General features: G+C 38.1%; 1 protein-coding gene and 1 long non-coding RNA gene across 2 annotated transcripts in view; both read left to right on the top strand.

Annotated features, from left to right (window-relative positions):
• Window positions 1–7,629: 7,629 nt before the first annotated feature.
• Window positions 7,630–9,944, top strand: LOC112166853. The gene is made up of 2 exons (XM_024303773.2): window positions 7,630–7,794; window positions 8,604–9,944. The coding sequence occupies exon 2, from the start codon at window positions 8,716–8,718 to the stop codon at window positions 9,214–9,216; it is 501 nt and encodes a 166-aa protein (XP_024159541.1). The 5' UTR covers window positions 7,630–7,794; window positions 8,604–8,715; the 3' UTR covers window positions 9,217–9,944.
• Window positions 9,945–15,276: 5,332 nt separating this feature from the next.
• The window catches only part of LOC112201890, a 6,942-nt gene continuing 3,726 nt past the window's right edge, over window positions 15,277–18,492 (top strand). The window contains exons 1-3 of the long non-coding RNA XR_002936943.2: window positions 15,277–15,453; window positions 15,581–15,671; window positions 16,711–18,492. The exon at window positions 16,711–18,492 is cut by the window's right edge and continues 3,144 nt beyond it. This is a non-coding gene — a long non-coding RNA (uncharacterized LOC112201890). The remainder of the gene's footprint in view (window positions 15,454–15,580; window positions 15,672–16,710) is intronic.

The following is an 18,492-nucleotide window of genomic DNA, read 5'->3' as shown; positions in this document are numbered from 1 at the left end:
CCGGAGGGTTAGATACACAGGTCAGACAGTGCGCTATCGTAATGACGACTCGATTCCGTGTGTGTAGCTAGGTAGCGGACGCTCTCGCTACGCTTACCTGGTTATGAATTGATTTGAGGTAAAGTCGTGTAGTTGGTCTATGAGACCAGCCATCAGGTATTGTTTTGGGCTTGTATTCATTTGAAGTTCATGCATCGGATTTTATGTCGGAAAATCATTTAAGTTGTCATTCTTAAAGAAAATGCATTTACATTTGTTTTTATACTGGCGCCACAAAAGTTTATTTAAAAACCTAGTCGGGGTGAAGTCCTTAATGAGCAGCGAGGACGAAAACTCACCCATACAACAGTGTAAATACAGGTACTGTCACTGGTGACGGGATTGACAGACAGAGTGGGTGTGCGGAGTCAGCTTTGGTAAATGATTGTTATGGGAACATGTTTCGACCCTTAATACCGTTTATTGACTATTTAATGTTATCTCGGAAGTCGTTGATTAATCATTCATGTCAAATCTAATATTTAGATAAGTTAATTGTTTCTTAATGAGTCGATTATTACTTGACCTCTTATTGACACAAACCTTTGGACGAACAAATATTTGAAATAAAAGTTTTAAAGTTTTCACCTGAAAATTATTTTAAACATTTTCGCTTGCGGTTTACGAAAAATTATTTAATAAAATGCCTTGTGGGTTTCTGGAATGTAAAAATTGAACTTTCGGTTTATGTTTCAGGTCTCGCGACACTGTGACGTGCTCAACCTGGTGAGATGCAGTTTGGGGCGTTACAACCCGCCTCAGATTACACCTTAATATTTGAAGTGGATCTGTGAGGTCCATGTACCTCAAGAGGAATTCTATCAAAAATTTGACATAATTACCCTTAAGATAGACTACCAAAACTCCTATGAAGACAAATTTAACACTTTTTATCAATATTAACCAAACCTTAACATCTAAAAGCTTGCATGCTCTCCACATTAATGACAAATTTTCAAACTAATAGATCGATTAATAACAAGAGGGTCTCTAACCCATAAAGGTGAAATTTATGACGTTAAAAAAATAAATTATTCACAACCCCCACTTTTCTCTCCCACTATTTTCTCTCTGCAATAATTACTACTGAATCTATTTTTTCTGCAATAACTACCCACTTTTCTATATTTTTTTTTTTTAACAACGAAATTTTTTCGTACACATGGCCGGCCCTGAGGGCTGCCATGTGAGGTAGCCGTCTCAGGTCACTGGTTCCTGGGGACCTCTAATTTGTCTACTTACTCAAAGGATACTATATATATTTTATTGAAACCATTATTATTGAGCGCAACATCAGCCCAGCAGCTATGGGTAGCTGTTTTGTTGTGTTTTTAGACCCAACCAAGGTTCGAAACCCAACTTTAGTTGCTGGGCTAGAATATTTTTTTACACTGAATTTTTCTTCATGTTTATAATCTATTCAAAGTCGCTAGCCTAGAGTTTTTTTTTTTGTCCAAATATACTGCTTATTTAATCAATAGAATAAATAAATACACATTGAACTTTTTCTTTTCTTCTTTGTTTTGTCCAAATACACAATAGAATAAACCAATATGAATAATGTATTACTAGTTACCCAAAAAAATTTACTTGCACACTTAATGTCAATTTATAAGAGATTATATTCGCCTCAGGCCACACAAATCTCAGGACCTGCCCTGAGAGCATGTGATTGCAGACTAGTTTTTTTAATAAAAATCTAATTTTTAATTGTCATATTTACCCTTGTGATTTAATTTATTCTCAAAGTTTTTTAATTTTTCAGGGTTAAATCTGTCAAAAATTTCAATTTTGGCTGACAAAGTCTATTCTTTTAATAATAGTATATATAGATTACTGGTAGTGTAACTAAATGACTAAAAAAGAAAAAAGAAAAAAGTTATAAATAGTCATTCTGGTTTGGAGTGATGCTCAAAAATAACCTTGTGGTTTAAAAATATTTAATTTTCCCCCTATAGTTTGCAAAACTAATTAATATTGGTCCAAATGCTATTTTTGACAAAAATCCCTCATGTCTCATGTGCAAAGATAAATTTGTCATTTCAATTTAAAATAGTAAAAGAAATTAAATTAAATAGCATTTGAAAAATTAAACTAAAAAAATAGGAGGTTGTGAAATTCTAGTTTTTATTTATTTTTAATTTCATTTCCTATAAAATTTCTAATTTATTTTATTTTTCATTTTATTTTTTTTATTGAGATGACAAACTTATCCCTACACATGACTTGCACATGGGAAAGTTTTTGTCAAAATTAGCTTTTGGATCAACTTTGATCAATTTAGCAAATTACAAAGGTAAAATTAAACATTTTAAAACCACAAGGTTAATATTGAGTATCACCCCAAATCACAGGGACTATTTATAACTTTTACCAAAAAAAAAATCGTCGTTAATAATTCTCTTTAAAACTCTTCATCAATAACTGTTGTTGTAAAAACAGTAAAACAAAATATTGTGATAAGAAAACAAAAATATCTACATTTGGACAAAGCAAGTGTTTTGCCTATGTCTAAGCTTGTTTAGGACTTCAGGATCAAATTGATCAGGATCTCTCTTCAAAGGGAGAGCATAGTTTCAAGCTTACACCCTTTCTTGAGGAAACTTCGCCTATGACAAAGTTGTAGATGTCTGCCTAATTATGATTTCTTAGAGCATGATGATTCTCGTTGTACGGATTTTCACACATCCTCTCTACCTCAATCTTTTAGGGTATCCTTTCTTGCTCTCTCACCTTCCTAGCTAAGCTGCATTTTTATGTGTGCGCCTCCGACCCTTTTCTTACATAGAAGTTCAATTTGATGGCTAAGTTGTATCTAGGTTTTTCTTGCCGGTAGGTGTTGGGTTTTTTCGTGCTACTATACTAGCATCGGTGCTTGTAACCAGTTCTCTCAACTGGTACTGGATATGTTTTTTTTTTTTTTTTTTTTTTCTGTCCACAGGAGAAAAGAAGGTTGGCCATTTAGTCGATGGGGTCTTGATATTAGTGGAGACCTGATTTTGGATTAGTTGGTGCTTCCTTAAGTGTCTCTACTATTGGACATCTTCGTGGTCACCTTAGTAGTAACAAAAACAAACCCAAGGAACGGCACAGGATTCATCGATCAGCTGGTCATCTTATGGTTAAGGTTAGAATGACCATTATTTTTAAGGATATGGTTAAGGCAGTTTGGTCTAAGATGGAATTGGTTTCACCAACTCCTCCTTCCTAGTATGAGCAATAGATGCCAACAATTTCTCGAATAAAAATAAAGCAAAGTTATGAAAAAATAATAGGGTCCTTGACCCGAAGCACAAAATTGAGAAATGTATTCCCACTTCTTACTAACCCAAATAAAATGTCAATTTTGCCCTTAACCTAATTAATAAACTACAGCCTGCCACTCTCTCATCTCTAAACCTCAGCCTAATCTCTCTTTCTCCTCAGTGCCGTCGTCGAGGCTCAATCCGTGGCCTCTGAGCCTACCAAGAAGCAACAACAGCAGCCGGAATTCGTCGAGCAGCCGTAAAGAAACTTGGTGCCCAGAGCCCGATCTCTCTCTGCTCTCTGTCCCTCCTTTCTCTCCCCTCCACATTGAAGAAACTTGGGGTGGACTCGCGTGTGCTCCAAATATAGTCTCCGGCTTTCTAGAAGCTCCGAGAGGTTAGGGTTTGCTGGGCGACGACTGACTATTGTTGCGGTGGGACTTTCTTCGTCTCATCAGCTCCGACGGTTTCTCGTGTTTGCCAACATTTTGTTTATGACTTGTAGAGCAAGGTTCGTATTGATATTCCTAAAGTTGAGGTTAGATTCCAAAATTTATCAATTGAGGAAGATGCGTTTGTAGGCACTAGAGCACTTTCAACTCTATGGAATTCCACCTTGAACGCAATTGAGGTATTACTGCAAAGATATTTCTCAGTAGTAAAGTTTACTTCTTTGTCTACTATGCCTACTGTGAATCTATAAATTTCTAAATTACTATTGATGTGATTATGGAATATTAGGACTTATTGGACTTTCACCATCGAAGAAAAGAGTTGTTAAGACAAAGAAAATAGGTTTTTTTTTTTTTTGGGAAAATGCACAAATACTCCAATTTGGCTTCTCTTCTTTCTTTTGGCAATTGAATAATATGGAACATGTACAGCATACATCTTTATCAAGGTCAATTAAATTAATTTGGAGGGCAAGTAAATTTTTATTGGGGGCAATAAAGGTCTAATGGGGGGAGGGGGGGAATAAATGTTTGAATTAATGTAATCTCCTCGTTTTTTTTCCCTTAATCAAAGTTTTATTTGTCTAATTTTAGAGAGATTAGTTCTTATTCTGGCTACCGAAAGGTCTATTGGGGGTTAATAAAGGTTTATTAGGGGGGCAATAAACCTCTTCAGCACCCTATGAGATCTCCGATGACCTCTTTGGGGACCTTTGGCGAGGTTTCATAAACCTTTGGGGGGGGGGGGGGGGGGGAGGCGGGGGAATAAACCTCTCCAGAGACCTATGAGATCTCCAACGATCTCCGGCTAGGTTTTCAGATAAGTCCGGTCAACGGCCGGTATTAGGAGACTGATGACTGGAATCCGGCGAAGTCTCTTATAGTTTCTCTCTCTCTGTAACAAAGGGTGAGGGTAAAATAGTCTCAGAAAAAAAAAAAAAAAAAAAAACTTAATTACGTATTAGGGAAGACCTTATTAGAGTCTTTAGAATTAGGGTAAAAGTGAGAAAAAAATAAGTGGGTGGTATAAGGGGAAAAAAGTCCCTGGAATTAGGGTAAATGGTCAAAAACTCAAAATAATAATTTATTACAAAAGTAAGAAAAGCATGAGGAGACCTCTGACCCTCTAGTAGTCAACAACCTAGGCTCTTCCGCCAATAACATGTTTTATAGTCTCATAGTCTGAACGATATAAGTTTAAGGACTAAATACTGTTTATTTCCTATACTTCTTGTGTCTTGATATTTCAGTCCATCACTTTCTTATTTTAACCAAATACTCCTCAGACTCTCAAATCTCACGCAATAGGTCATAACTCTCTGTTAAAATCTCTGTTAAATCACTGGCGTGACATCCCTTCCATGCTAAAATGTCTATTATACTCTCACTTACTCTTTTTCAATTTAATTTTTTTTTCTATTTTTTTATTTTATTTTTACCTCTTCTTCTTTCAGCTCTTTCTCTCTATTTTTTTCTCTATTTTTTATTTTATTCTGTAGTCTGTCGTTCCAGAGATTCCTGTCAAGTCATTCCTTGGTTTGGTGATCAACCCAAGTAAATGGACTCCCTAAAAACCCATATCCAAAAATGCACTGTCTACCATGGCGCCCTGAAAGCTAGCATATGAGCAATTTGTCAAAAACCACCACTAGATTCTTCAGACAGCTCCAAAATCTCATTAAAGTCACCGACGAGCAGTCATAGCAGCGCATATTCTCCTATCATCCGCTGCATCAATGCCCATTTGCCACTACGATCCACATCCTAGCATAGCCATGAATTCCAGTCAACTTCCATTCATCCGAAGAACCCCGCACACCAATCGTAACATCAACATGTCGAGCTGAATAATGCCGCATATGCACTGGCACTTCGTTCATCCAAAGAAAGGTAACACCCGATGATTCGTCTCTCTGCGCCTTCCCTAGGCAGTTATCGAACCCAACCCTAACCCTAAAGACATCTCCAACAAACTAGCTATTTTAGCAAAAAGTTAAAAATTTGACTAATTTTAATATAATTTACCCCTCCAACATAATACTTATACGAAAGTCAAATTTAACTTTTTGTTATTTTCTCTCTCATTTCTAGCTAAACTTAGCTAGAGAGGAACTAGAGAGGAGAGAGAAAATAACAAAAAATTAAACACTTCCAAGTTCATTTTTTTTTTCGCTTAACTTCACTGCTAGAGCAAAAGTTAAAATTTGCTAGCTTTTTTTTTTTTGGTCTGAAGTTAAAATTTGCTAGCTATATTTAACTTTTATACAATTTAGCTGAAGAAAATAAGTTTCACGGTTGGAGATGCTATAAGGGTCTCAAGCTGTTTCTCAATGCATAAAGTTTGAACGCTCATCATGATTCAGCAGCGCTGTGGAGGGCGTCGTTGTGCATAGCGGTGGAGACACTGCATTTAGTGTCAGAGCGTTTAAAGTGTGATCTTTCTTCTTCATAAAAGATGACATTTTCGATTAAAAAAAATTATTTAAAAAAACTACAGTAAATATAAAGAGACTATTTTACTTACAACAATGATATTTTGTGTTAGAATTTATGCTTTATTAAGGAGGCTCACTAGTACAATATAAAATTTAATTTTGTCATGTCTTTTTTATATTTTATTTTTTTATTTAGAGTGAGGTAGCAAGTCACTTCGGTTACGTTAGCGAGTTAATAACACACTCATCCAAATAATATTTAAATCGAGGTTCACGAGGGTATCCCAACAAAACTAGACTTATCCCCCACTGCAGGCGCACGAACCCGAAGACCCTCAAACCTGCTGGTCACAAACTAGTGGGAGTTGAGACTCAAACTCTAGACATGCGGATTCCATACTAGGCAGTTCGGGAACTTTACCACACAAGGTAGTTAATTTTTTCCTATATTGACACAAATCATTTGCTATTATTTTTATCATTAGTGGTAGTGGGATGACAAAAATCCCCAGCGGGGTGAAGCTCCATTGGATACCCGCCCCTAATGGGGGGAGAATTGGGGGACAAATGGGGAATGAGGTTGGGGATCTCTAATCTCCGCTATCTAAGATTGGAGATTGGGAGAGACGGTATTGTGATCCCCATCCCCAAACCCGCCCCAATAATATATACATGTATTTAATTTATATAATATAAATCACAAATATATACATTTACTACTTTACTTTAATGATTACATTTTTATTTTAATGGTGTTTTGACTTTTGCACTCACTGAATTATGATTTATGAATTTAATCATATTTTAATTTTATTTGTTGTAGATTTTCATTTTAAAAAAGACAATATGAGAACAAATTTATTTTATTTATTAAATTGTTATTGAGGATTTGAGGCGAGTTTGGAGGCTTAGAGTAACTCCAACAGCTTCTCTATAATTTTTGTATTATATAGAAGCAAAAGTCAAACCTTTAGCCTATTTTTCTTCTCTAACTCCAACAGATTCCCTAGTTTACAGTAATCTATAAAATCTCCATATTCTTCTTTAAAATTTTGGAGTTTGCTGTAAATATAGGGAATTTGGTTTTCTCTCTCCCCACTTTCCCTAAAATAGAGATAGTTATAGGGAATCTGTTGGAGCAAAATAGGCTTATTTTTCCCTAAAGTAGAGAAAAATCAAAATATAGGAAATTTGTTGGAGTTGCTTTTAGTCTCCAGTGGGAATAGAAACGGGGAATCCCAAATATATTTTTATTGAAAATTAAGACGGAAAAGAGAGTGGAGAATGATTTCGAGAATGGAAATGATATTGTGATCCTCATCTCGGCCTATTGCCGTCCCTAATTCGTGGGCAAAAGTCGCAATACTGGTCAGCATTATTGTCCTTTTCTCCTTTTTCTTTTTCTGGTGATTACTATTACTATTATTGGTTTTCTTATAATTTAATCATTTGTGTTAGACATAGCCTGTTGGGATTTGCGTTGACTGTCCAACACCCTTCGAATAAGAACAGAAAAGTTGCGGTGAAGTGAGATTTGGATATGTGTGTCCGGAAAGCGGCCATTGTATCCAGACGTTTCAGTTTCTTGGGTCTCAGTAATAATCTCGCATTGATTCTTTGTTGGTACGTTTTTAATCTACAACTTCTTATATGATCTGATTACGATCTCTTGTTTTGCTTCATTCTGGATCTTAATGTTTGATCATCACTAACAGTAGTCAAGTTATTGCTGGTGGGGATCTTTAATACTCGCTTTATTTTAGGCAATATGTGAGATTTTACTATTTTTGCCTTAAAGTTTGCTGTTAATGAATTGTTGGGGGTTGATGGATCTTAAAGTCATGTGGGTGATGCTAGTTAAGGACTACAGTGATGATATTTATTTCTGGGTCATTCAAGGTTTTCTGTTTGCCTCACTGATTTCCATAGCTATGCTGTTTTCATCTGGGTTTGAGCTTGATGCAACAGAAACCAAAAAAGAAAAAGAGTTGGGTCATCTGGGAAATTTTGGATTTATGCATTTGTAGAACTATATAAGAGTAAGTGTTAGTTTGTTGGCTTCTGTGTTTGATATAAGGAGGTTGAAAGAGGTTTTGCCGAATCTGCCACTTAACCAACTTGGGTTAATGCTAAAATGATCATGATTTCCTGCTTTGTCAGATGAAATAATGCCTAAAATATACCTTTTCCCTTTTATGCAGTGCTTTTCGTTTTGGAACTACTAGATAATTGATAATTAGGTTGATCTGATTATACACCACACAGTACCCCGCCTTATCCACTCAGGCTTAGAAGCTCTAAAATATCTGTAGATTTCTGTTTGTAACTCTGTTCATAAGTATATCTAAACTTACTTACAATCTGAATCTTAAGCTACATAATTGTTGACACACACCATTCACATCCTAAAGCATTGGCTGATGCTGTTGCAGGAAAGGCTCTTGAGTTGGTTGTAACATCTCTTTCAACAAGATTCTAGTCACTAAGAAACCCCCTGCTCCGAGTTGTCTGCCTGCTTGGACCTTCGATTGAGACTAGACGAAGATGGTTCAGAAGCTTGAAGCTATAAAGGGTGGTGGAGGATCCATCAGGGTAGGGGCCACCGGGACAGTCAGTTCCCTAATGACAAGAGAACTAGACTCCATCAAGGTTGAACCTCCGATGCCTATAGCTTCTTCCCGAATTAAACATCAAACAGCTCCTGTTTCTGTTCCATGTGGTGTTCCTACTCCAAAAAAGCTACCAAGGAAGTCATCTGACGAAGCCAGCAGCAGTGGAAGCAGCAACCACATGAATCAGAGACACCCTGACATTCCCCAGAAACTGAAAACTCATCTGAAAACTACTAGTCAAATTCCGATGCTTGACTCTCATAATATTGGTATGGATAAAACTCCTATTAGGCAGAAAGCTAACAAGAAAGGACCTAATATCGTTGAAGTTGTGGACATCAAATGTGGGGGCTCGGGTAGAGCGTGGGCTGGCCCTGTAACGAATCGGCTCAAGAAGCTGAGCTTCTCAAAGCTCTCTGAGAGTGTTGTCTAACCTGGTAATTTCTTCACATCAGATCTTAGATTCCTGTAACTGTATACAGAAATTCCAATTGGCCGATTGTTGTCTGCAACGTCCACCATAGAACATATGCTTGGTAGGAGCCCGGTGCCTCTCTTTTTCTTCTTTTGTGTTTTTACCACTGAGTCAAAAGTGGGTCTCAAATGACTACTTGAGGAAACAATACTTGTAATTGGGGGCTGAGGCTTATGTGAGCTACATTCACTGCTTAATTCGAGCTGGTTGAAGTACTCGATTTCTCTCATTATGAGGGATCCAACTGTGCCTTTGGTGCCTACTTCAGCAGGAGCATATGCCGCCATTTTTGCAGCATCTCTTGTGGCAATGGCTCTGGTTTTATACATCTTCTGGTCTGCTCGAAGGGAGTTGGCGGCTTGAGGCTGAAGAGAAGTGGTTTTCCGTCCAGTCTTGGTGGGGAAATTGCTTTGTCTTTGGGACATTTGGTCTTAAGCTTTGGTCACTCACAAGGTTTCTTTACCTTATATTCTATCTAAAGTGAACTGAACTTGTAGAGTAGGTGGTGATATTATCACTGTATTCATGTGCTTGTAGTTAAAAATTTAACTCACCTGCACCTCTTTAACCACTTGGGTTATATCATTTACTTGTAATTTGCCCTACTTGGATTAAGACTGGGGCATCCAATCTTCTATTTAGTTTGATATATTATTTGCACTGATGAAACATGGTGATTTGGGTTATTTTTGTTCTATGCTCTTAAAGTAAGTTGTTATTTTCTTTTCATGTTTTGAATGGCAAGCGAAAGAGGATGGTGATAGTTTTGGTGAAGCAACTCGAGTGCTTTTTAGGTGTGGGATGGTTGGTTTTGCTTTGGCTGGTCCATGAATCCAATCCCCCTAGCCTCATCTTTAAGGGGTCATGGGGAAGTTATGACTGACATTCTTTTTACACATGTGATCTTCTATTTCCCCTACTTCGTAAAGAGCTTTCAATTTCCGAGTTCCTGTTGCGTCTGATGGAAAGAATAAATGGAAATAAATCAGTACCAGAACTCGGTCTGCTATGTCGAAAACCATGCAATTATAGAGGCCGGTGGATTGGTTTTTGAGCTAAAATAGTTATGATCATTCATTGAAACGGATGGAGAAATGGTCTGGTTAGGCAAAAGAGCCTGCCATTGTTTCTCTGCAGAACCATTAAGAACCTGTGATGAGCAGAGCAATATGAGGTGGCTCTGCCGCTGGGGGAACTAAATTCATTTTTGTTAGAGCAATTTTTATTTCAGATTGTATGCTTTACATTTACACGTATTGTAGAATTCAGACCCAAAATAAAAAAATAAAAAAAATACACGTATTCTGGAATGTCGTTTTTGATTTAACAATTTCATCAAATTCATCATGTCCAGACCTGTCTCCTACCAGTTTAAAGATTGCTTTTCTTTTTTGGGAGGATACAGTCAAGCTTGGACGAACATAGGCTCTTGAATTTTTCTGTTTAAATGGAGCCTAATTAGTGAGCTGTGGCCTGTTGGTTAGCTGACATTATAGAGATGTCACACATTAAGTATCACTAACAATCTAGAAGTACCGAAGTATTTCCGCGAAAAGAATTCATGTCCAAACCAATTCAGACGAGGTCGTGTAAACTCAACATTACAAGAAGTAAACATAAGCAATCTGAACACACTAAACTAACCACCAATCATTTAAAAAAAACTAACCACCACCAATAAACATCACTGTGATAACGGCTTATGTGTGACTTTGCCACTTTCGATTTGGCTAGATTGGTCAATTGTGTACCTATTATTTCATAAAATTAGCATTATTTTCTTTTAATAACTATGAATTTTCACCCTCTTTACCAAATGTACCATTTTGGATCCGAAAATTCGCTGACCACTCAAACCAAACAAACTGGGGTGGTTTGGTTTCATTTTAATTTTATTTCTTCTCTTGATGGGGTGGTTGGCCTAAAGATGTAGACCAAACATGTGCTACATAGACGATTTGAACGCTAGCCTGAACTATCCCAAACCATGGGCAGCCCTATAGGCTGCAGCACTTGAAATAGCAACCTTCGAGCCTTTGCATAGACCTCACCCTCACTACTAAGAACCCCGAAGTTTAAAGAAGGCAACCTAGTACCCATGTCGTAGCTTATACTAGGATCGATGTTCTGAACCAGTTGCAAAACGAAATCGCAAACAGGACTTGTCATTCTGTTGTGCTTATGTCATTGCACAAATTTGTCCTCTGACCTCCTTACTTGCATTTGCAATCAATTCTGGAGGCGGTTCCTCTCTTTTAACGCATGGTCAAAGTCTAGTATGGCTAGGTTGAGTTCTACGTCACTCTTCCATTTCTTGAAGCTCAATCCATTGAGTAATTCAATTTGATAGATACTCATAGGAAGGTGCGTGGGTGGAATAAAATTAATCTACTCAGTCATATAATGTGTATTCTAGACATATTAAGAGCTCCAAGAAAGTCGGAGCAGAAAACCTAGAGCAAAGCTGTCTACTTTCAATGCCCCGTCCGACGGTGCGTCCTTGGGACGTCGTCGTCAAACAGGCAACCTTGTTCTGCGAGTCTTCTGGCGTGGGATAGTGGTCTTGGGGACGAATCCAAAGCTTGGAAACGCCTATAGAGAGAGTTCAGCAAGCAGTGGTGCTTTTCCGATCTCCCCATAGGCGGAGGACGAGGGCAAGGGCTTTTTATTGTTTTTATTAATTAATTGGGTCTGACCTTCTGCCTTAGGCCCAATCTTATTTATCTTTTATTTATGTTGCTTTGTTAGCATTATGCAGGCAATAAGTCTCTCCTATTTGGGGGTTGGGCGACCTGGGCTCTGTCCCAGACTGCACACCCAGTGAGCCCCTTGCTTTGTCAAATGGTCGTAACCTCCTAGTGACAGGATGAAACTAAGTGTTGCCGGATTCATTTTTTGGTGGCAACATATGGGAAAACTGCTCTTATTAGTATATTATGGCTTCGAGTAAGCATTTACTTTCTGGTATGTCACAACCTTTGTAAAGCAAATAGAGTAGCCAAAAATGCACTCTTCGCTAATTGGTGCTTTTTAGAATACATATTCTTAATTGAGACGCCTGTTATTATCTCGGGTGATTCTCTTAATGCTTATTGTAATTTTGGGTTTAGCTGTATGTTCCCCCATGTATTCTATGGTTTCATTAATGACTAAGGCTTAAGGGCAGTTGTTTTGGCCCTTCCTAAAAAAAAAAAAAAAAAAAAGTGTATTCTAGTGTTTAAACCATACACCAAAATCATAATGAATGTCTCAAATGTAAGTTCAAAATTTGAACAACATTTCAATAAAGTGCATGTACACATATCAATAAACTCATGTTATTTTCAAGATATTGACATCATTTGTAATGCACTTTTCTCTAATACCTTTTGAATAATAATTAAGAAACGAATGTTCTATTCATATCTCCAAAATTGGCATTTGGACCTCTTTGTTTTTGAAGTTATGGCCAACTCATATTGAATTACTAATAAGGATACAAAAAAAGGGAAAAAAAAAAGAGTCTCTTCTTACCTCCACGAATAGTATGTAGTCTTCAACTTTGAGAAAACCTTCTCCTCCAATGTAAACCCTATTTGTCTTCGAATTTCAATCTTACATTTCTAGATTATACTACAAATTTCAATTTAAATATTGAATATGAGAGAGAGAGTTTTTTTTTTTTTTTTTTTTTTGTTCAGTTTAATTGTAAATATAGATGGAGATGTCCTTTCTTTCTTGCTGTAAATATTCAGGTTCCTATTCTTTAACCCTTCTTTTTGTTGCCTCTGAAAATCATCTCAGCCTATACAGCCGAGGGATCAAGGAACAAATGTCCTTCTCGATGAATAGATTGTGGAGCGTGCCAGCACACGGCCAGAAGGCCAAGTGTGCAATTGTAGGTGTAGTGGATGTAGATCTGACTTATCAAGCAATTGTTAGCCGAGGAAGGAACTTATTCTCGGCTAATAGTTCGTTGCCTCTAGATTAAGGACTTGGTGGCTGAAGGTCGAGTGAGTTAGGTGTGGTCGTGAGAGTATGAGTAAATATGAACTGTCTGGTCAGAGGGCTTAAGTCAATTGGATCCAAGTAATAACAAGTAACAGTAAAAGTGAACTCGTAACGAATGAAATCTTCAAGATTAATAGCTACCATGCAACTACGAACAGTAAATAAACAAGTAAAGCATAAAGACAATAAGGAGTAATAAAACTGAAATATGGAATGGCTGAAAATTATTAACTATTGTTTGAAAGAAAACAAAGAACACAATTCAAAATCGATACTAGGCTACAAGGAAAGTAAAGTAACTGAAATTGTAACTAGTAGAGCAAACTAATTAATGGACAAATGGAAATTCTACCTAAGAAAAAGGTAAGACGAAAACAAGAAAAGCTTGATGGCTTGAGTTTCTGGAGTTGTGTGTGTGTTGTCTTCTGTCGATGCTTCTATTTATATTGGCTGCTCTACGACTTGAACTGATCTCTTGGCCCTTTGAAGTTGAGTGGAATTCGGCCTCTTCTTGGCTTAGTGACTCTATCTTGCTTTGGCTCCAATACTTATCGTCGGCTGACTTGACGCTAGACTCTATCTGGATCGGCTCTGGTGTCCATTATCAACGGCTGGAACTAATCTTGAAGTAAACTATCTTGGATTAAACTCTCCTTATCGGCTAACGAACTTCAATTCGACTGAAATACTAGATCCCACCTCATCTTTATCGTTTATCAGCTTACTTTGTCGATTAGCTATTATCTTTCAAGTTGAGTTCGAGTTGGAAACTGACTAGAATGACTTGAACAATCGGCCGATGGGCTTTTAGATAATAAATCTCTTTTTCGAATTGATTAGTAAAAAGTCCGGCCGATAACTAAAAGTCTAGCTTTTATCTGACTCAACTTGGACCAACCAAAGTGTCCAATTATTCATCGACCACCATTTCTGGCTACCAGCCCAAATTACTTGTAGAGTGGCTCATTGTAATTAGAAGTCATTCAATAACCATGCACATTAGCTACGTCCGAGTGAACATGTAAATGTGGGGCACAAACATTGCCCCCCGCCCTCCCCCAAGTTTCTGAAGCATCAGCGAATGTCGCCGAGTGGTTGAGAAATTTGAGTCAACTTGCCCCCCTAATCGACTTCTGAAAAACTCATGTATATATGTTCCTCATTACCTCCCTGATGGCTAGGCTATGTTTACTTCGTCGAATGAGGTGTCAGGACATCAACTTGAGTATTAAGCCCTTACTCAATAATTTAGCAAACCAAATTTAGTGACCAAAATCCAAGTTGATAAGTTGGCTTCTATATTCACGCTCTAGTAAGTAATTGGGCAACTTGATCAAATGACGTTCGAGTAGATAAGTGAATTGTTCATGAGTAAACCAATGAACAAGGCTGAGTAAGACAACACGTGAATATATCTCATAGTGGCCAACAAATCAATGAACGCATGGAAGCCAACGAATATTAATGTTCAAATCGGGCAACAGAAGAATGAATAGGCAAATCAGCTAACGAAAGCCAACAAATAACTTACTTGAGTTTAGCCGATTAATAGGACTAGAATTGGCCAACAAATGAGTAGTGGCTCATGGAAGCCAACGAGTGAACAATGTCAAGGTTTAGCCAACAAATGAAAATATATCACAAGAAAGCCAATTTATAGCTCTTGGTGGCCAACACGTGAAAAATCTCAAGGAAGCCAACAAAGCTATTTTAGGTAAGCTAACACATGAAAAGTCTTAAATTGGCCAATGAGCTCAAGTGAGGGAGAGTAAGCCAACAAGGGAGTTCAAATTTTAAGTTGGCCAACGGCATGAAGAAATGCAAATTAGCCAACTCAAAGAAAGTTAGCCAACACATGAAAAGTTGGTCAGCCAACTGAAAAAATAGTTAGCCAACGCAAAGACAAAAGCTTGGCAGCCAAATACTCCCTTTTTTTTAACATCTTTTCTTTTTCGGGTTGGCTGGCACCAATTTCATCATGGGTCGATCCACTTGTGATTTTCACTTTTCCCTTTTATATCATTTATCTCTTCATCTTCTATTATGACCACAAAAGAGAACTCTCCCATTTCTAGAAAAACACGAGCTGCCCTCTGTCAAAGCTTGTAATTGAATCTTACAGCTCCTATATCCTCAAATTCATCAATACCTTCACTTAATGGTGATCTGGGTATGAAGTCGAGTGGATCCTCACGACCACGAAAGGTACTACATATTTTGAATTTTGCATTTGAGTTTGTAAACTAGAAAAATCAGATGTGACGAATCTGATGAATTTCCCTACGTGTATTTCGAATTTGGCTTTGTGTAATCACCTCTCCCATTGTTCCAGAATGGAAAACATGGTTGGGTATCTCTTGATTTTGAGCAAATCCCACTCTATCAGAGTTATACGATGACAGGGTATTATCCTTGAACTGCAGGTATTTTTTTTGGTTTCGAAATGCAGGTTCATATTTTGGGCTAGCTAGTTATGTAATTAATTATGCCGTTCTGCACCTGTTTCTCAATTTCCCAGAAATCTGAACCACATATCAATGAACTAAATAAACACGTTCATATTGTAATTAAGCCTTCATTGACCCATAACCGCTCATTCTCTGCTCACCATTACCTCAGTGCAATATTTCTAATCAATATCCAATTATATGTTGCAATTATATATGCTGCACTTCTTTCAAGTCCTCAGCTTTAGTTTGATGCAATTGACCAAACAACACTTTCGACCTTGTTTTTCAAAGGCCCGCCAGTCATCAATTAATTCATAATTATCATGACTAGATGAACTTATGCTTAATGCCAACCATTGTACCCTTTGACCAACTTTGTCCAGATTTAGTTTAATGCCATTGTTTGAATTATGGGTTCATCAACCCATTTTGTGCTTATGTGCAGTTTCACTCTCTCTTCCATGCATGTTCCAATTTGCTTATATATACACATGTATTAATGCTCATTGACTTCTCATGCATAATGAAGTAGACTATCAAAGTGTACTCACAATTTAATTGCCTTTGTCATCACTTGTATAAATGGTTTGAAAAGTCAAACAAGGTGGAATTTGTGCTAATGTTCTCATTTTGGTAAGACCAGAATGATCTTATAATTGTGCATTTGAAAAGCATGGCTTCAGGATCATAAAGTCATTCAAAGATTGACTTACTATATATTAAACACCGAATGCACAATTATGGATGCATGCATACTTCTCGATAAATATTTACCCAGAGGCATTGCCATTATATTGCCAACATATTTTTTTTTATATCTAGAATGTCTTCGCTCATATGCATGTATATAGAGAATGTCTTGGCTCATACGCATGTAATATGCCTTTGCTGCCCCCTCCCCCCCCCCCCCCCCCCAAGTTTCATGGTTTTCGGCGAATAACACCGAATAACTAGAAACTTGTTGTACACCAAGAAACATGATGTGCTAACCAGGATGCTCTATATCTTGTAGGAGTGGGACAACCAAGCAATGGCTTCAAAAGGGATTGGAGAAGACAATGACGAAGGCAAACAGAAAAGTATTACCAGACGCTCATTTGCATTTGCGGAAGCATTAAGTCAAGCCACTGAAAAGAATGCCGCAACATTCATGAATAGGGTAACACAACGAGTCCCGAATGAAGGTGGGGCACGTCAACTTGGCCCAAGTTTCCATAGTGATATACCGTCCGATGTGGAGAAAGTTTTGAGCAAGCATGAAGTAGATGATTCTAGTTACTTCAGCGAAGGAAAAGCATGGGGAGCATGGGGCACAAAACCTGGAAAATGGCCTAGTGAAACGGCCAATTGGATTTCGTGGGTCGAACGAGTCAAGAAGCGATTTGGGGACGTATGGAAACGACTTGGGATCTATGACGCCATCAAGCTTTCCACCATTACTATTTCTTGTGACCGCACCTTGCTGGCTGCCGTTATGTGTTTTTGGAGTTCTCAAACAAACTCTCTGGAGCTTCAGTTTGGTGCACTTAGTCCGACCTTGATTAATATAGCGGCCATTATAGGCTTGCCTCCACATGGGCAAGTGGTGGACATTGTATTTGCAAAAAGAAAGTTTGACATTGATCTTGGTTGCGAGCTAAGAGATCGAAGTAAGGGCAGACCATCCGTTGCTAATTTTAATACATGGATTGAGGTGTTTAACAACGGCTTGGTGAGTAAGTCACTCGGTGGGGACGACAGCCTAGAAGAGAAAGAGGAAAGCCAACAGGAGACAATAGAAGTGACTCGTGTAGAGCATGCTGCGTGTCTTGCCTTTTAGATATGCAAGTTCTTAGTGTGCACAACTTCGAGAAAAGTGAATGTGGAGTACTACAAGCTGGCGGAAGCATTAGCAAGTAAAGAAGTGCAAGAGAGCGATCAACCATTAGCTCTTGGTCCATTTGTGCTTGCCCACCTGTACAGATATCTACACCATTGTGTGACAGAAGGATTGAATCCAAATTGGTCTGGGCCATTGTGGATTTTTCAGTTGTGACTTCACACTTATTTTCCTGTTTTCAGACAGCCAGGTTTAGCATTGGCCGCAGACAGTACTCTTGGACAACAATTGGCGTCTCTTGATGTACTCTTTCATTCGGCAGAAGAGTGTTTTGAGATTTTGTTCAAGTGTCTAGAATTTTCTGCAGAACAGTATGCCGTTTGTTTCAGCAGGAAGTATCCACCCTACCTTGCCGTGGATATCAGCCAACATGCCTCAGAAAGCGAAACGAAATGGGAGACTGCGTGTTTAGCTTGGAAGAGTGCAATAGGTATGAGGGATCTCTTCTGGGGTGCCTTGTCTGGTAAGACACTCAAGTATGGAGTGGAGTTATATTCACCATCATATTTCAGTCGTCAGTTGGGATATTATCAAGGTATACCTGCTCCGGTTCCAGAATCGTCAAACCGATATAGTTCATTGCGAGCAATTTTCTCCAACAAGGACGACATTGAGCAGAATAATAAGGCATTTCGGTACAACATGAGCTTTGACATGAAGACAAGAGTGGCAACTAGCAAGAATTCGGCTCAGTTCAGAGAGTGGTGGGTGAAATGAGTAGGGAGCCACTTTAAAGATGGGTTGATAGCAGCTAGGAGATCAGCTTTTGCAGGAAATCCATGGGCACAAGAAAAGCCGAAAGCAGCAAAGCGTGGTAAGACAACAAGCAAAGTTGCTAAAGCAATCCCAACTATAAGTAAGTAGTTGCCCCCCCCCCCTACCTTGCCGTGGATATCAGCCAACATGCCTCAGAAA

The sequence above is a fragment of the Rosa chinensis genome, chromosome 5, assembly GCF_002994745.2.
Source record: "Rosa chinensis cultivar Old Blush chromosome 5, RchiOBHm-V2, whole genome shotgun sequence".
NCBI classification, from domain to species: domain Eukaryota; kingdom Viridiplantae; phylum Streptophyta; class Magnoliopsida; order Rosales; family Rosaceae; genus Rosa; species Rosa chinensis.
The sequence above is the reverse complement of the archived record's forward strand: the minus strand, read 5'-3'. Positions and strand labels throughout refer to the sequence as shown.

What these genes read in the sequence shown, in the direction of transcription:
- LOC112166853 (XM_024303773.2), top strand. Translation starts at nt 8,716, where the DNA reads ATGGTTCAGAAGCTTGAAGCTATAAAGGGTGGTGGAGGATCCATCAGG.